Raw genomic sequence first — 16674 nt, 5'->3', positions numbered from 1 at the left:
ATTTGCTCAATAAATAAGTATTGAACAACCTGTTCCGTACAGGGTCCAACTGGATCTGTTATTTAGTGTTGGTTAAAGGACATGGCCTGGTGCCTGGCATGCACCAGGTTGTCAATAAATGCCGGTTTTCTTACACAGTCTCGGTTCTGTAAGGAGAAACGGGTAATAGGTGGAGGTGGGAGAGGTGGAGACAGAGAAAGAGGATTTAAGAGGGGGTGTGGAGGGCTAGACCTGCTGCTTCTTGGATTCCCACCCCTAGCCCCTTCCCCTGTGTTAACATGGCCTGGCTCTGTCTGTTGTTGTCTTTGAATGGTGTGCCCAGCTTTCTGCCCTGGTTTCTTCAGAGACAAGGATCTTCCTTATCCATAGGCACTCAAGGACATGATAGTGTGCCTATCCTACCGAGGTGGTGTCCACTGGAGGAGCCTCCAGCCCTGAGGACGTGGTTCTGAATGGTTTCCTCACCAAACTGGCTCCCCTGGCTTCTGACACTTTCTCCCCCTAGGCATCCTGGCAAACACCTCTGCCTTGTCAAGGCTGAAACTTCACATTCTTCATTCTTGTCCAACTTCCAGACACCCCACAGGGGAGACTCTCACAGGACAAAGAGAGTTAATGTGGGAGTGTATGCAGGTGCATGACTGTACATGCATGCACACACAAACAACATGAGGTCTGGCATCATCTTCAATGTTGGCTGACTGAATGAATACACAGTGGATGTCCCTGCTGCAAGAGGGGGGCTCATTAACACATTTGACAAATATTTATCAAATCTATGATCCATTCAGTTTCAGGCTGAGACAGGGCCTCTGACATACAGGTTGACAGCAGCCAAGTCCTCCCCAAACAGAAGGTTCACCAGCCTCCTCCTTCCAACACATTTCTTACCCTCCAAGGCTCACTGGGTCCTTGGGCCTCCTAATGTCTATCCTTATGCCAGCACATATCTGAGTGCTAAGAAGTTGCGTTTGGGGTTGAATACTGGGTCCCTAACTCAAATTGCCTGTCCTTTAGCAGGTGACTTGACTTCTCGGAACCTGAGTTTCCCCATATGGAAAACAGGCACAAGTTAAAATGACATACCTTGAAATTTCTATGAGCAAGGAATGATAAAAGGCAAATGTTTACACAATCCCAGTGCTTGTATGTGCTCATTAAATGGAGTTATTTATCCTGCTTAGCCTCCTCTCTGGCTTGGATCCCTCCTGCCTCATCCAGAGCACCCATAGCACAAGAAAGTGCACACAGCAGGTGCCAGGCTAAATCCTACTTCCCTGGGGCAGACCTCTCCCTAGGAGAGAGTCAGACACCAGCCAGGCCTGGAGGCAGTGAGGAGCAGGAGGCACAGCTGACTGGTGGAGGAGGGGCCCAGGATGGCTTTGTGTGCTCTAAGGATGCCTTTTCTCCCTGGGTGCTCAGGGTCTGGGTTTCAAGTCTTAAGCCCTTGGCAATCCTATCCCTCTGTCAGTGAGGTCTGGATCTGGTGAGCCTAGGCCAAAAGCTTTCTGGACCTTCATTACAGTGAACCTATATCTAAAGCCAGGACACACTCACTCTACACGCCCACCTGGGCACAAGCGGTTGAGGTTATCTGTGACCTAACACAATCATATGAACCTGGGTCAGAGACCCTGGCCCTGGGCCTGTTTCTTCCCCTGTGAAATGAGAACTGTTCTGTAGGTTTCATCTCCACAAAGATGAGAAAAACAGTCTCACCACTGCTGAGGGAAAAACAGTCTCAGAGGGAGAAGGGGATGTATGGGAACTGTTCAGTCAGGACGGGCAGGACCTTGCTGGCCCACTGGCATGAGCTAGCCCCAGCTGGCCACCACTGGACTTCGATGCTGGTGGCTGCACCACACTGACTTTGAAGGGCTCTGACCTCACCTCAGGTGGGACAGGTTTTATCCTGAGATACTGTAAGTCTGCAGGAGTCTCCAGTCATGCTCTTGTGTTTCCCCTAGACTAGCCTGTTAGTTCCAACTCTGGGATTACACAGCCCCTCCCCAAGCAGGGGCAGCAGGTGCTAGCAGATTCTAAGGCCCCTCCTGGTGGGCTGTGGTTTTGCATTAATAGAAATGTGACCCAGGAAGGCCTCAGGACCAAAGCTCTCAGCAGTGAACCAACCTTACCCCTCTGCTCCAGGCGGGGTAATGAGTCACACTGTGGTCATTTTCTGGCCTCAAGTTGTTTGTAGGGGCAAAGCCATGTGATACTTTGATTCAGGAGGGCTTCTGACCCCATGGAAATGGCTTCCACTCGACCCCTCTACCCTGGAAGTCACTGGAGATGTGGGCTGGCCCACTGACCACAGTAGGCATATAGTGCTTCCACGTTATCTTCAGTGTATACACTCAGCAATTACTGAATCCATGTGCTGGCTACGGAGGTGGTAAAGACTATCAGACCCATTTTACAGCGGAAGTAGAAAGGTTCAAAGAGGCAAACGGATTTGCCCAAGGTGATATGGCTGCTGTATAACAGGGATGGGATAACCTGGAAACTCTTTGTTCTGGGGGCAGGAAAGCAGAGGCTCAGTGACCTTGGGCCACTTCACTTCTCTGAACCTCAGCCTTCTCATCAGAAAAATGGGGCAATAAGATAATGCTATATGGTGTATTCAGCACAGTGGCCTGCTTAATAATGGGGAACACTGACTAAGGACATTTGGGTGCTGTTGCTGGGGGGAGCAGTTGCAGAGGAAGCTCTGTTGTTATTCAGGACATATTAAGGAGAGCTAAGGGGTTGGGTGTGAAGAAGTAGGAGTCAGGTGGAGACACTGGGTCCCCCTCCCCACCGCCTGCCTGGTGTGGATGGTCACGTACATCTGTATCTTGGTTCCCAGCTCTGTGATGGCTGCCATCACAATCCACAAACCTTGGATCCACTCAGAGAATTCTGAACTCCAGAGCTGAGACTGGGAGCTGAATCAGAGAGAACTGGATTCTCAGATTTGCTCTGTGGCTGCCAGCCTCCCCCAGGGCACAGTATCCCTCTCAGTGTTTGGGGCACTCCTAAGATGCAGGGTGGGGGAGGGGCGTGAGATGGGGCTGTCTCTCCAGGGAGCTCTGCACAGGAGGATGGAGTCCTTTTGGGTCTAGCCACTGTGATGCCAACCCGGGGTTCTGAGTTCTTATATCCCTGCCCTGGGATACTCTTCCCTTAGCTTGTCTCTAGGACATGGCCCAGGCCTGCAGTCACAGACCTCTGTGGTGCTGGGGACTTGCAGTGGGCGTGGCATGGTTCAGCTCCCTTTAGGAACCCTGCCATATGAAGGAGCAGGTAAACTCTGGACATCTGATTGTTTTAGGATGAGCTTTCTTGAAGGCTTTGGGGCCTGTGGGCCCGGATCCTTAGTATTTATGAATTTTATTATGACTGTTTGTTTAAATATATATATATTTATAGCTCTATGCATTTCCCCCTCCCCAGCCCCTAGTTCTTGCCCTTGGTTTTCTGTTTGGTGGCCGTATAGGGCAGCACTGTCTGCGTGCTCTTGTCTGATACTGTCTGGGTGCTGCTGTTCCTTGTGACCCTCCGGGTCTGTTCTGGAGCCAGCGTGGGGCCCAAGCGTCGGGTAGTCAACGGAGAGCGCCTGGTTTTGTGGGGGGCTGTGGAGGGCTTGAGGGGGCCTGTGTGTGGCTCCACGTGGGGCAGCTCTGGGGTCAGGCCTGCCTCCTCCTCTACCTCCTCCTCCCCATCCCCCTCTTCATCGTCACAGCACAGGGCGTGGTACAGCACTTTGTCACTGAATCGTACCCTTTCCCTCGTCCCTGGGGTCCGCTGGGGTACCTGCCCCTTTGCAGGGCCGGCACTGAAGGCCTCTTCACTGGAGGAATCTGGCGTCTCTACTCGTGGCCCGTTGGGGATGGGCAAACCACCATTCATGAGCTGGTAGTCAGGGCCTGCACCTGGCCGTGGTGCCTCAGGGCCATCCACGGAGTCCGATGGGGTGGAGACGTCCAGGAAGGAACAGAACTCCCAGCTGTCTGAGAGGATATCAGCTGTCATGAAGTCCAGGTGGCCCATGTCAAAGGGGCCGCCCACACCGGCCTTGTCACTGCTGGAGGTGCTGCTCACAGTGGCCGTGGTCCAGTCGTCTGGCTCCAGTTCAAAGTCAAAGTCAGAGGTGAGCTTGTCGATCTGACTCACCACCTGGCCAGGGAAGGGAGAGGAGGTGAGAGGGGCTGGGTGTGTGTGTGTGCCTCTGCCCTGCCCTGGAGACCTCCTGGCAGGTGACTCTGGAAGATGGTGGCTGGACTGAAATCACAGGTTTGTTTGCACTGTTGAGAGCCCAAATTAGGGCAGAGAATATAGCCTGGTTCGTAAAGAGCTTGCTTTATAAGCATGAGGACTTGGGTTTGATTCCTAGAACCCATCTTAAAAAAAAAAAAAAGCTGGCCATGGTGGTGCATGCTTATAACCCTAGCCCCACGGAAGTGGAGACAGGAGGATCCCTGGGGCTTTCTGGCCAGCCAGCCAAGCCTACTTGGCAAGTTCCAGGCCTGTGAGAGACTCAGTCTCAAACACACAAGGCCAGGTTGGACGAGGATGGACAGCTTGTGCTGTCCCCTGGAGGAAGGGGCACTGCCTCCCACCAGGCACCCTGTTCATTCACACATTCTTCTCTCTCAATACAGCTGCTGTTTGGAGCGAGGACAGTGTCGTGAACAGGGCTTACGCTTGTACTGATTGAGAGGGGGTCGGATAGAAGGGGTAGATGGACTCCAGCAAGCCCCGAAGGGGAGGGGTGGCTCCCAGCTGCTGACTCTATAACATGGTAGCTGGACCTGAAGCCAGGAGAGAAAGAAGACCCTGCCCAGCTTCACTAAAGCCTTCCAGACCCATCAGTGAGTGACTCACTCAGGGATCTCTTTCCAACCCCGGGGACTGGAACAACAGGTGTGCAGCACTGGCTGAGTCACCCTCCCCGGCTACCCTCAAGCTCTGGAACCCCCGCCTGCCCGCCTTGCCTTCCCTGCCCACTGATGAATGGAGAGCAATCTCAGCTTGTTGGGAAAAGGAAAAAAGCCAGAATTCTTTGGGAAGCGATAAAGAGACCATCCGCCTTGGCCCAGGGATGATTGTTAAAGCCACTCATGGGGCAGGCAGCTCATCTGTGGAGGTCACTGTTCCCTGCTCTGCCTGCCCACCTCCCAGTGACCCAAAGGGAAGCCCTTGGCCTCTGAGCATGCTGCTCTGCCTGCAGATATACACTTGCCAGTGCTGTCTGCACATATATCAGAGTAGAACGCTGCGAGAGAGGGAGGCCGACTAGGTGGAGGCCTAGGTGGAGGAGAGACATGAGGATGAAGCAAGCAGAGTCAGACCGAGACTCAAACATAAATCAATAAAAACCAGATGGGGGGAACAAGTGTCTGAGCCACAGAGACTAGGGGACAAAGACATCAGGAACTGTATCTAGCTCCCTGCATCTGGCTGGCATTATCTGCTTGGGCTCAGGACGGTCAGTTAATAAGGTAACTAAGCAAGCCTTAACCTGATACTCATTTCTAGGAACTGCTAGCATGAGCCATTGTTCCATGCATGGGGAGGGGTAGGTGGCAAGTGCCCTGAGGTAAAAGAGAAAGACACTGCCTGCAGCAGCATCTGGGTCAGTGGGAGCTGGGCTCTAGTCGCCAGTGACCTGACTGTCCCTCTCCCTCTTAAGGTCTGTTTCTCTACCTCTAAGTGGGTGAACTAGTTTACTTCTAAGGGAGATTCTAGGAATCTGTGTCTGTAAGAGTCAGCATGGGAAAGTGTTTAGGTGGTGGTTGCCCTAAGTCAGGGATGGAAGAAATTCCCTGTTGAGGTCTGCAGCAAACTGGAGGAGTCAGGATACACGAGGGACAGACATTGGGCAAGTCACATAAGATTGCTGGAACTCAAAATCATTTGTCACTGAGTGCCTGGCCAAAATCATTAGAGCTTTGCAGGCAGCAGTACGGATGGTAGGAGGACTCAGGAGCCTGGGGGTCAAAGTGACATTTCATACCTCGGATGACCTACGACGCATCAGGCTTTCTACTCTATACTCATGAGATCATAATGTTCCCAGTTGCTGCCTCTTGTTTTCAAAGGCACTAGCCTGGAGGCCTGGGTGCTGGGGCAACCTAAGATTGGAGAGAGTTGTCCCCAGCTGCTGCAGCCCGAGTCTAGGGGCACCGGGAGGAAGCTGGAGTTGAGATCTCACAGACTCAGCAGAGGCCAGGCTGAGCAGAGCTTTCTGGCTTCTGGAAACTCAGTAGGAATGAGCACCATCAGGCCCCAGGCCTAAGGGATATCCCAGGTATGCCCAACAGGAGCCTAGAGGCTTGGGAGCCTAGACATGTTCCTTCCACTGAGGAAGCCCTGGCTAGCCTGTTCTAGAGGCCTTCTCATTGGGTCCCTTCCCTTCTTCATTAGCATCCTCTTTTGGTTCTGCACAGGAAGAAGAGAGGAGGAGGAAGAGAGGAGCGGGTCTTTAGGTCTCACGTCTGCCCCCTCCTGGCAGTGGAACTGAAGGCAGGTGATAATTCACTTCCCAGCTGTGGTCTCTAACTCTGACACCCCTCTCCTTGTTCAGGGAGATGAAAATGGATGAGATATCACCACATTTTAAACTACAGTGTCAGGACAGCCAAACCTGTCCATACCTGGGCTCTGAAGCCGATACTGGACTCCAACTTTGACTTCACCACTTCTGGGCTGTGCAGCCTTAACCAAGTTACTCTGCCTTTATAGCCTCTGCTTCTTCGTCAGAGAATTCTCTGTGCTTGAGAGCCGCGGTGAGGACTGAACCTAATGCCCTCCCCCCCCCGGGGAAAGCATGCAGAACAATGAGAGGAGCAGCATCGATCTCTCACCAATGAGCGTGAGCACACACCCAGGCCCAAGAGCAGATGGGAGACAGGTTTTCACCTAAGGAATGCCACACTGATGGGCAGCTTTCGATACCTGTTCAAAATGATGCCAGGATATGGTAGGTGTGCCTTCTGTGGCCCCACGTGCCAATACTGCCCATTTCTGCCTGAAGTGTGGGTGTGTCCATTCAGAACAGAACTAGAAGGGGTCTGTGCGGCCTAAGGCTGTGAGGCTCACAGGCAGATCTGGTTTCCCAGTGACTTGAAAAATGACAGAAGTGAGAAAGAGAAGCCATGTGCCCACAGTGCCCGGCGTCTGTGTGGGGCCGTGCTTAGCTCATAAACCCGCTAATCCTTCCCTGGTGTCGTGTCACAGGTCAATGCGCAGAGCAAGTATGGTACAGGCCCGTGCCACCTGCCTCTCTGCTCTGGCTCTCTTGAAATCTGTGATTTTTTTTCTCCGAGATTTAATAATCATTTTGTCTACATGTAATTTGGGATTGTCTTGGAGCGCAGAGAAATAATTATATACACAGAAAAAAAAGAGGGGGAGAAAGGAGAAAGAACCAGGAAAATCCCTAAGATTGGGGGGGGGTGACTAGAGAGACACTACCTGTGCTATTGTGCTTGCAGACAGGGAAACCGAGGCCCAGCACCTGGAAAGAGCTGAGTTAAAGCCAGAAATGGAGTCCTGACTCCTGGGACTGGCATCTTGTAAACAAGACTAATCTGTTTCAGAGGGGCCAAGAGTAAGTGCCTGGGAGGGAGGACAAGGCTGAGACAGAACCTATCTCCTGTTCCAAGAGTGTCCCCAGCCTCTGGCTTGATCTCAGCCTTGCCCACCAACAGGAACTATCCACCAGCGCCTGCTCCATGCTCTGCAACCGATTTCCTGATCATCATCAGGACCATACCACCCCTCTGCCTTCAATCCTTCCCTGTTCCCCAAACTCCTGAGCCTTCCAAACGCCACCCCCTTTCCCCTCCAGCAAGTGGCCTCCCCCTCATCTCTCTGCACATTTTACAGAGCTGGAGTTTCCAGCTGCCACTGGGCTCACCTGGTGTGCCCTCCCTCCCACCATCCATCCTCACTTCCTGGAAGAACCCAGCTGAGGGCGATGTTGGTCACGGCTATACTTCTATGCATGTATGTTGTGATGCAGTTGATGTCAGCCTCCCTACTAGACAGTCACCCTAAGAGAGGATAAGGCTGGGTCTGTTTCATCTACTATTGTGCCCCTGCCTTGACACAGATTCTGGCCCACTCTATAAACACAGCTACAGATCACCTGAAAGAAGACTGGGAGGCCTCTTTGTTACAGACCATCAGTACGGACTGAACTCCCTTCAGATGAATGCATGCATACATGCTTGTGTCGAGTGCATGCGTGTATACATGAGCACATGTGTGCATATGTGCGTGTGTGCATGAGTGGGTGCACATCCCCTGAGGCCCAACAGCCAGTGCTGAGGGACCCAGAGTCCCAGACCCAGTATCCCCACTCCTTCCTTCTCTCTTTCCCAACTCCCTGGGCAGCTGGTTACATAACTGGGGATCCTGCATTATTTATGACCACTGATTATTTTTTAATTCTGTGATTACATTGTTTATTATCTTCCTGGGGGGCTGTGGCATTGGGGAGATGGGGAGTGAGCTGACCATGATTCATGGCTCTCATCCTGCAATTTGGCCTAATTGGCTTGGGAGCCTCTATGAATCTGTCCAGAGAAGGCAAAGGGAAAAGGGAGGAAAGGAAGGCATGAAAAAAATAATAAGAAAAAAATCCACCCAAGTTGTACTGAGCTGCGGGTACCGAGCTGACCCACTTTGGCGCAGCCCTGTGGTTCCCAGTTTTTCCTGCTCCAGCTGCTTTCTGGTAGGCCACACTTACTTAGCTCTTACTAGCAAGGTCTGTGGCTTTCCCTGCCACCTTTACACATGGAACCTAGCTGATGGACAGCTGGGAAACAGGCTGCCACAGAGCCTGCTTTCTATGCAAACCAGGTTGCAGGACCCTCCACCGCCACCTCAGGCCGAGGACAGGCTGTGCCTACTCCTTTTTCCTGAGGTTTTTGGGATATAGAGGTGACAGCATCCTTAAGTTAGATTCTACTTGAGACTCGCTGATGATGGGGGGGTACAGGGGGTCAATAAAGGATCACTTCTGAACCTCTATGGACCAGGAAGAAACAAGTACATGTTCAAGGGGAGCTCAAAATCTGATGGGCCAAGGATGAGGACCCTTCACCATGCCTGTGGGAGCTCTGAGTCTGTGGGCAGCAGTGGGAACGGTAGGAAGGCAGTCTCACCAGAAACGTAACCAAGATGTATTAAAAGTGTGTGGGCTTCTCACTGACAGCAAACTTGAGTTCCACACTCGGATGCACAGGCTCCATGGGACACCCTCCCTTGCCCCACTCCTAGACACCTGTCCCTCTCTGCTCCACTTTCTACTGGCTTCCTGATGATCCAGCACACTTCCTCCTCAAGACCCTGGTATCACAGCTCCCACTGCCTGCAACGCTCTTCCCCCTAGATGCGTGCTGACCTCGTCTCTCATTTCTATGCATCTCGGCTCTAAAACCACTTTAGAGGAGCCCCTTAGTACTACCTCCATCCCTGCAGTACTCTCTGGGCAGGGGATGGGACTACCTTCTGCAGGCAACCTATTAGAGGTCTCTACCAGGCAGCCAGGACCTGGCCCTGATCACCCTGCTTTTGGCTAAAAAGCTTATGTGACTCTAGAAAACAAGGCTGTGCAGGGAAGTGCTAGACTCATTCAGTAACAATACCTCGTGGGTGGCAGAGCCCTAGCTCTATGGGAGAACGGTTGCCTCACATGTATTAGGACCTAGGTTTGCAAAGCAAAAACAAAACAAAAAGGATATGGAGCTGGCTTTGTGTATATAAGAGAGCACAGAGCGAGCTGGTATCTTTTTACAGATGAGCCAACAGAAGCACAGAGAAGCAAAGTAACTTTCCTAAGTCCGCACAGCTCAGGAGGCAGCTGTCCTAAGGACTGAACCAGAAATCTCTGGCTGCCTGGCATGTGCTCCTTTCCCCTGGGATGGTCTATGTCTCTAACTGAGATCCATGGAGTCTGGGGAGCTTAGGGAGCCTGCTCTGATTGGCCTGGCATCCTGGGGTATTGGGGAGCCTGGGAGAAATGAGGGCTAATTAATGTCTGACTGTCATGTCGCATCCCTGGGCAGCTCAGCTTCAGCTTTCACAGTATGTTTGCATTCCTTACCTCACTTTGTCCCCACCCCCGACCTAGGGAGCTGCAGTGTGGGTAGGGAGGATGGGGAGAGGAAACTTCAAATCATCTGGAAGTGTGAGAAAGAATCGGTCCTCTTCCTTCATGCGAAGCCTCCAAAAACATTGCAGCATCACTGGAAGGGACGACTCATCCTCATCCATAGCCCCATTCAGAGAGGAGCAAAGGGAGACTCCGGGAGCAGGCTTTGGTGGCTTTCATCTTCTGGTAAGTTTCAGACTTTGTGCTCAGGAGTGTGTGTGTGTGTGTGTGTGTGTGTGTGTGTGTGTGTGTGTTTGGGGTTTCTTCCGGGATCAGAGGTGTCAGGCAGGGCAAGAATGGTGAAGGAAGGACAGAGAATGGCAGAGCCTGCTCTTTGCTGCCTAGCTCCTTCAACAAGGTTCCTGAGCAGTATCCCCGCCAACCCTGTGTGTAACTCTAGTCTCCATACACAAGAATTTGGTCTGAGCTGGCGGGAACGAGCAGGTGCTGCCCAGGGAGTCGGGTATGATGCGGGAATAGGGGCTTGTTCACTTTACCATGGTCCTACCCATAGCCCTGATGACGAAACACCACAAAAGGCCTGAATGGAGCCAGACAGATCAGCTTTATGTCCTCCTGAAGGACCTGGAGCTACATCACAAGTTTGAAGCGAGGACCTGATATCCACAGATACTCCTGTCCCCAACAAACCCCAGCTCAGAGAAAGTTGGTTATGACAGCTCTTCTGCTTGGGTCTCCCTTCCTCTCTGCCTATCACCCTATGTACACAACCCCTTTCTGGGGGACTAGGGAGCTCTGAGGCTCAACCCCCCACCCAGCTGGGTACCATTGGCAGCGGGCAGGCAGTGGCATACGGGGTAGACTCTGGTTTCCATAGCAACCTGCCAAAGTCTTGGGTGGAGACACATGGCCTACAGATGTGGGGGAGGGGACTCATCACTTTATCCTGGTTCAGACCTCTGGTGTGTACAGATTGTCACCTGGAGCTCTGGGGTGAGAGGTGAGGGAATCAGTGAGGATGAAAGGGAAGATGGGGACATTTAAAAGCGCCACAAATTAACCCTGGCACTTGGGCGTCACATCACAGCATCAAGCATCTTTGGAAGCTCCTGTCAGAACGCTGAGATTACACAATAGCCCACCTGCTGAAGCTTCAAATAGGCACTGGGAATCTTGAGATCCGGGCTCAATTCTGTCATGGGTGGGTTGTGTAGCCTTGGGTAAGCCCCTATTCCTCTCCGGACCCCAGTTTCTTTCACAGGAAGTGGACAGGGTTTGCCTGAACTACCTGTGAGATCTTTTCAAGTTCTGGATGACTATGTCAAGGGAGAAGAGGCAAAGGCCTGCCCCACTGGGAGTTGTACCAAGGCTGACTTCCAGGATTATAGACAATACCAGCTCTGGTTGGGGGTCCCATGATCCTGCCTGAGGCCAAGATTTTGGATAGTTCTCAAGGCCCCAATTAAACCACAGAGGACCCAGAATAAGACAGGGTAGGAGAGGACAACCTAATCCTTTGGACTCACGAGGTCCGAGGAAGGGTTGTTCAGGGACCTTTGGCCTCTGGCTTCCAAATTGTATTATGGAGTCCAGACCATACCAGCCCAACATACGGGCTGCCTGCCTGAAGCGCCTGCCATCCCCACATCTGGAGACAGGACCTCCTGGCAGGTCTCATGAGGCAGACCTTGGACCCCCAAGATCTATTCTAACAGGCCTGGCATCTCTGTCACCCTCCAGCTCACAGCCCCCTTCAAAGAAGGAACCCTTCTCCGAGCCTTGAATCAGGCCAGGTTGGAAAACCACATTGCTCCCAGCCTGCCCCATTTCCACAGCCTTCTACAGCCCTCTCCCCCGATACGCAGCTGGTGGGGAAGCTTGAGCTCATAACTCAGAATGATCCATTCTGCTTCTGCCTCTGCAGGGGCCCTGGTTACAAGGAGTTGAAAGTTGCCTAAAGCCCACCTGGCTGTTGAAATGGGACCCAGCGGGCAAATTCAGGCCAGCGGCTCAGAACGCTGGTCATGCATTTTGGACTTGAACACAGCCCAGGGGGCAGGGTGGAAGACATGTGTACCTCATTACTCCAGCAATGTGGGAAGCAGTAATTAAACTGGGCTCTGATTAGAAAGCCAGAGAGGGCTTCTCGGTGACTTTTTGGTCTTTGCAAAAACCATCAAGAAGCATGCCTGGGCGGGGGGCACATATGCATAAAAGAGCTCTTCTTCGGTGTACAGGACCTCTGATCCCCAACCACATTTTCCAGCCACATCCTCACCCTAGGACAGGGAGGCCACAACTGGTTTTAACCCCTCTTCCCTTTTGGAAATTAAGGTTTGGAGTATCTGTGTGACCCTGGAAGTAATACTTTTTGAGCTGGGCCTCAAGCAGTGGGGATGGTTAAGGTGAGCCATCCACATGCTCCTAGAGCTCTTGCTCAGAGTTTGGGAGGTAAGTAGTGGGGTTGAAGGACAGCTCAGGTTTTAGAAGAATGTGTCCCACTAAGAGTGGAGAGGGGGCAGATTTAGTCCTCAATGGGCACCCTGAGTGCTAACTATAGAGCTGGGCCCAATGGCACCTGCTCAAACAGTCATCACCACACGAAGGCCCTACCAGCTCTAGGGACAGTGATTTTTTTTTTTTTTTTTTTTTTTTTTTTTTTTTTTTTTTTTTTTTTTTTTTTTTTTTTTAGCAAAACAGACTTGAAGAAAGAAGGAGAAGGGTGGGCCTCTGTGGATCATGCCATGTGCACATAGCATTGCACACTCAAACACACATACATGTTTTGATGCTGAGCCCAGCCAGGCAGGGCTAAGGTCTGTGTGCCCCCATCCCTCCCCACCCCCGCCTCTCACTCACCTCCCTCAGCTCCTTAGCCACTTCTTTGAGTTCCTTCAGGATGCCTTCAAGTTGCCCGATGACCATCTTCATGCGCTGTCGAATCCGCTCTCTCTCTCCACCACTGTTGGGGTCGTCACTGGGCTGCCCGAGGTCTGGGGCACCCCGAATGTTCATCCTTCACCACGTGGCCGCAAGCCTGCCCATACTCGCCCCAGCGGGGCACACGCTTTGCCTGCCTCCACGGAGCCTCCCTCGGCCGGGCAGAGCTCCACATTTTAACGGCCCCCCAGCCTACCCTGGCCTTGGGCGGCCCTCACCCAGCCCCTGCAGCCTGCCACTCGACCTACTCTGCCTCTGGGTGGGGGATGGAGCACCCAGAGGGAGACAGAGTCTGAAGGGGGGGGGTCAAGGTGAGGACACAAGAGGGCAAGGGGAGGGACCTTAGGGCCCAAGAACAGCTTCCAGGACTTGAAGAGCCTGTGGTGTACAAAGCTGATCTTTGCCTGAATCTGGGTGTGGAGGCAGGGGGATGATTCTGCAAGGACTAGGGTAAGAGATGCCCTTGGGATGGGGGAAGGCAGCAATCCCCTCGCAACTCCTAGGCAGTTACAAAGGCAGAGGTCTCTAAATGCAGCCGAACCTGCAGAGGAACGGTGGTGGTCAGGGTCTTCCAGATGTGGAGGGGGCTCCAGATGTGAACAGCGCTGGAGAGGGACCTGGATTGGAGGAGGGCAGCCCCCTGCAGAAAGAGCGAGCCTGGCGTCAGCCCTCCCAGGCTGCTGCACCAGCCTGCTGCTACTGCCTCCCTCTTCTCCCTTGCCTGCACCCTCCTTCCTCGCTGGAGATTTATTTATTTATTTTTGTTTGTGGGGAGGGATGGTGGAGGCAGATGGTTTTTTAGCGCACCCCTCTTCTATAGGGAGAGCGGAGGAGCCCCTGGTTTAGAGGCATAAGTCCTCAGCCTCATCTGGGGCACTCTAGCTATGATCGTTCCTACCCCCCAACCTCCTCAAGCCACCAACCAAGCTTGGCCAGACTGGTTCAGCACAGGGCCTCTCCAGTTCTCCATTCTTCTTTCAATGCCCATAGGGTGCCCTCCTTCCCAGCGGACTCTTCCTCCCCCAGCCCCGCCTTCCCTCGGAAGCTGGACTCCCCGACTTACAGAGGATGGGGGCACCCGGTCTTTCCTCCAAGCAGCGTCGGGGGCCGAGCCCCAAGACGAGGTAGGGGGGCCCCCAAGGCTCCCCTAGGGCGGACTTCTCTCTCTGGACCCTTCGGCTCCTGGCCTCAGGAAGGTCCTCCGAGCGGTGACCGGAGACATCTGGGCGGTGGGAGGGGGCGGGGCCTCTGCACTCCGGGAAAGGGGGCAGGAAAAATCTCCCACCACGCACGCCAGGCTCCGGGTTGCAACGGTCCGGTGGGCTCGGGGGCCCCGAGGCCACAGGTGACCCGGGCCGAGGCGACGCCGGTCCGGTCCGGGCGACTGAGCCAAAGTCGGAGGGCTGGGGAGGGCGCCGGGATCCCCTCAGCCCACGCCCGGCATTCCCCGGGCTCCGCAGGGTTCTCGATTCTCTCTGTCCAGTCCAGTTCGGCGGGTCTGGGGCCCCTCCGGGGTCTGTCCTGCCCCTGGCTTGCCTTGCCCTTTCCGAGCTGGCACTGACAGGCGTCCGTGGTGCACTCAGTCGGGACCCAGAATGTCCGTGCTCCGGCCCGGGTGGCGTCCGGAGCGGCCGGAGAATCCGCTCAGCCTAGCCGGCAGTCGGCTCGATCCACGATGAGGAAAGTCCGGATTCCTTCGAGTCCCGGGGGAGGGGCGGCGGCGGTGGTCTGGGAGACCGGTGTCCAGCACTGCCAAGATGAGCGCACGAGGTCTAGTGATCTCTGCACGGCGGGGCTGAGCAGAAGAAGCAAAGGAAAGCAAAGGGGCGAGCGAGGCACCAGGGAGGCGATGGAGGAGGCGCGGCGGGCCCGGCCGGGCACACGGGGCGCGCAGCCTCCGCTAGGCTCCACCGCCTCCTGCGCGCTCGCTCACGGCTCCGCGCCTCGCGGCCCAGAGCGCCCGGTGGCTGCCGATGGGGCAAAGGAGGCACCGGGGCGGCTCGGGCCTCTCTCCCGGGCTGCCTCGCCTCCGCCCTACCCTGTGCTACCCTCCCGGCTCCGCGGGCCTGGCCGGTTTCCCCCGAGCGCCGCCGCGCCCCGCCGGACTGGCCGCCCGGGCGGGCGCTGGCTCCCTCAAAGGCCGCCGGGCTCGCGCGGCTCCGCTCGCTTCGGCGCTGGCAGGGAAGGGCCCGGCCCCGCGCGCCGGGAGGGAGCTTTTAAAGCGACACACACGCCTCCCAGAGCCCGGAGCCGAGCGCGAGCCGGGGGGTCTCGCCACCCCAGGGTGCCGGAAGGATTGGGTGCTGGCGGGGCTGGAGGAGGGCTAGCCCGGCTGCCGCCCGCTGCCTGGGGCGCACGGAGCCCGGGACTTGACTCCAAGTTCCCTCTCCTCCCTTTCACATAACCCCTTGGTCCTCCTTCGCCCACTGCGGTGCGCCCCGGGCTTCCCCTTCAGTCTCTTTCCCTCCTCTGCCATCATTCCTCACCGCAAACTGCCCCAAATCTTGTGTCAGTTCAGTAAATATAATCCAGCCAACCTTTACTGAATGCCTATTTGTGTGCCACACTCTGGTTGAGAGAAAGGGGTTGGTGAATACTGATTTTTTTTTTTTTTTTGGTGGTTCTGTTCCCCTTGTTCTTCATCCAAGTTCTCAACAGTTTTTTGTTTGTTTTGTTTCGTTGGTTTTGTTGTTGTTGTTTCTTTCAGGGCCTTAAGTGGGCCTTGATCTCTGCTAGCTCTGTTGAGGAAGAAAAGTAACCCAAGAGGGCATTCTTGAGCAAACCAAAGGGTGGTGCATGCAGAACGCAGGCAAGTTCTAGAAGCTTTGGTAACATGGCAGGTATGGGGTGCTGAGGAAGAAGCACAGGCCAGCCACTTTTCCCCCACCCCAAAAGGGTTTTCCCAGGAAAGCAATCCTTGAGCTGAATCTTAACAGAGAAGTGGGAGTCTGGGTGACTGTGATCTGGGGGAAGAGGAAATCAGCTACCCAAGGGGGAAGGTGGGTGGAAAAAAGGGCTCAGGAGAGGCTGAGTAAATGGTTGTGTGTATCTGGGTGGTCTGGCATGAAGAGCAGAAGTTCAGGCCATGCAAAGAAGGAAAATAGATCTCTGTTCTTAGAAGGGCTGGGGCTTGACAGTGCTGGGCTTGTGTTTGTGGTTTTGGCTCATCCTCAGAGAAGGTTAGCTTTGCACAAGTAATGTTAGCAGCTTCAGGACCAGGCTGGCGGCTTGGAAGAGCCCAGGAGTGAGAAAGGGAAGTAGCAATCAGGGAATGGAGTTGTGGACCCTTCATAGGGAGGCTCTGAGCTCCCCAGCACAGAGAGGCTGGACACAACAGTGACAAAGAAAAGAAGGAAGGAAAGTGTTCATTGGCCTTCACAGGAGGCAATTGGTGACTGGCAGGGACAATTTGCATTGAGTGTAGGTGGGTGAGTAGGGAATGACAAGATCCAAATTGTTGGGGTTTAAGACTGAATGGCTGATGAGGAAGACATTTCAAAAACTGGGCAGATAGGAAGTGGAGCCCCTGAATTAGAGAGGCAGGAGGGCTGGAAACGTGGAGATGGATGGAATTTTAAGGCGGCCCAAAGGATCCAGGTTTCAGTACAGTGATGGTGGTGTAGGTATCA

The 16674-nt window shown here is 54.1% G+C and overlaps 1 protein-coding gene across 1 annotated transcript; it reads right to left on the bottom strand.

Annotated features, from left to right (window-relative positions):
• Positions 1–3438: 3438 nt before the first annotated feature.
• On the bottom strand, positions 3439–15033 carry Insyn1 (inhibitory synaptic factor 1). The gene is made up of 3 exons (XM_038323636.1): positions 14109–15033; positions 12965–13685; positions 3439–4158 (listed from the first exon to the last, which is right to left on the bottom strand). Exons 2-3 carry the CDS (start codon positions 13118–13120, stop codon positions 3439–3441), a joined length of 876 nt encoding a protein of 291 aa, XP_038179564.1. The 5' UTR covers positions 13121–13685; positions 14109–15033.
• Between the last annotated feature and the right edge of the window lie 1641 nt (positions 15034–16674).

Source organism: Arvicola amphibius, chromosome 3, assembly GCF_903992535.2.
Source record: "Arvicola amphibius chromosome 3, mArvAmp1.2, whole genome shotgun sequence".
Classification (NCBI taxonomy): Eukaryota; Metazoa; Chordata; class Mammalia; order Rodentia; family Cricetidae; genus Arvicola; species Arvicola amphibius.
This window is presented reverse-complemented; position numbering and strand designations above follow the sequence as displayed.

What these genes read in the sequence shown, in the direction of transcription:
- Insyn1 (XM_038323636.1), bottom strand. Translation starts at nt 13,120, where the DNA reads ATGAACATTCGGGGTGCCCCAGACCTCGGGCAGCCCAGTGACGACCCC. An exon ending in TGGCTAAGGAGCTGAGGGAG is followed by an intron (nt 4,159 to 12,964) that starts GTGAGTGAGAGG and finishes TTCCCTGGCCAG; the next exon opens with GTGGTGAGTCAGATCGACAA.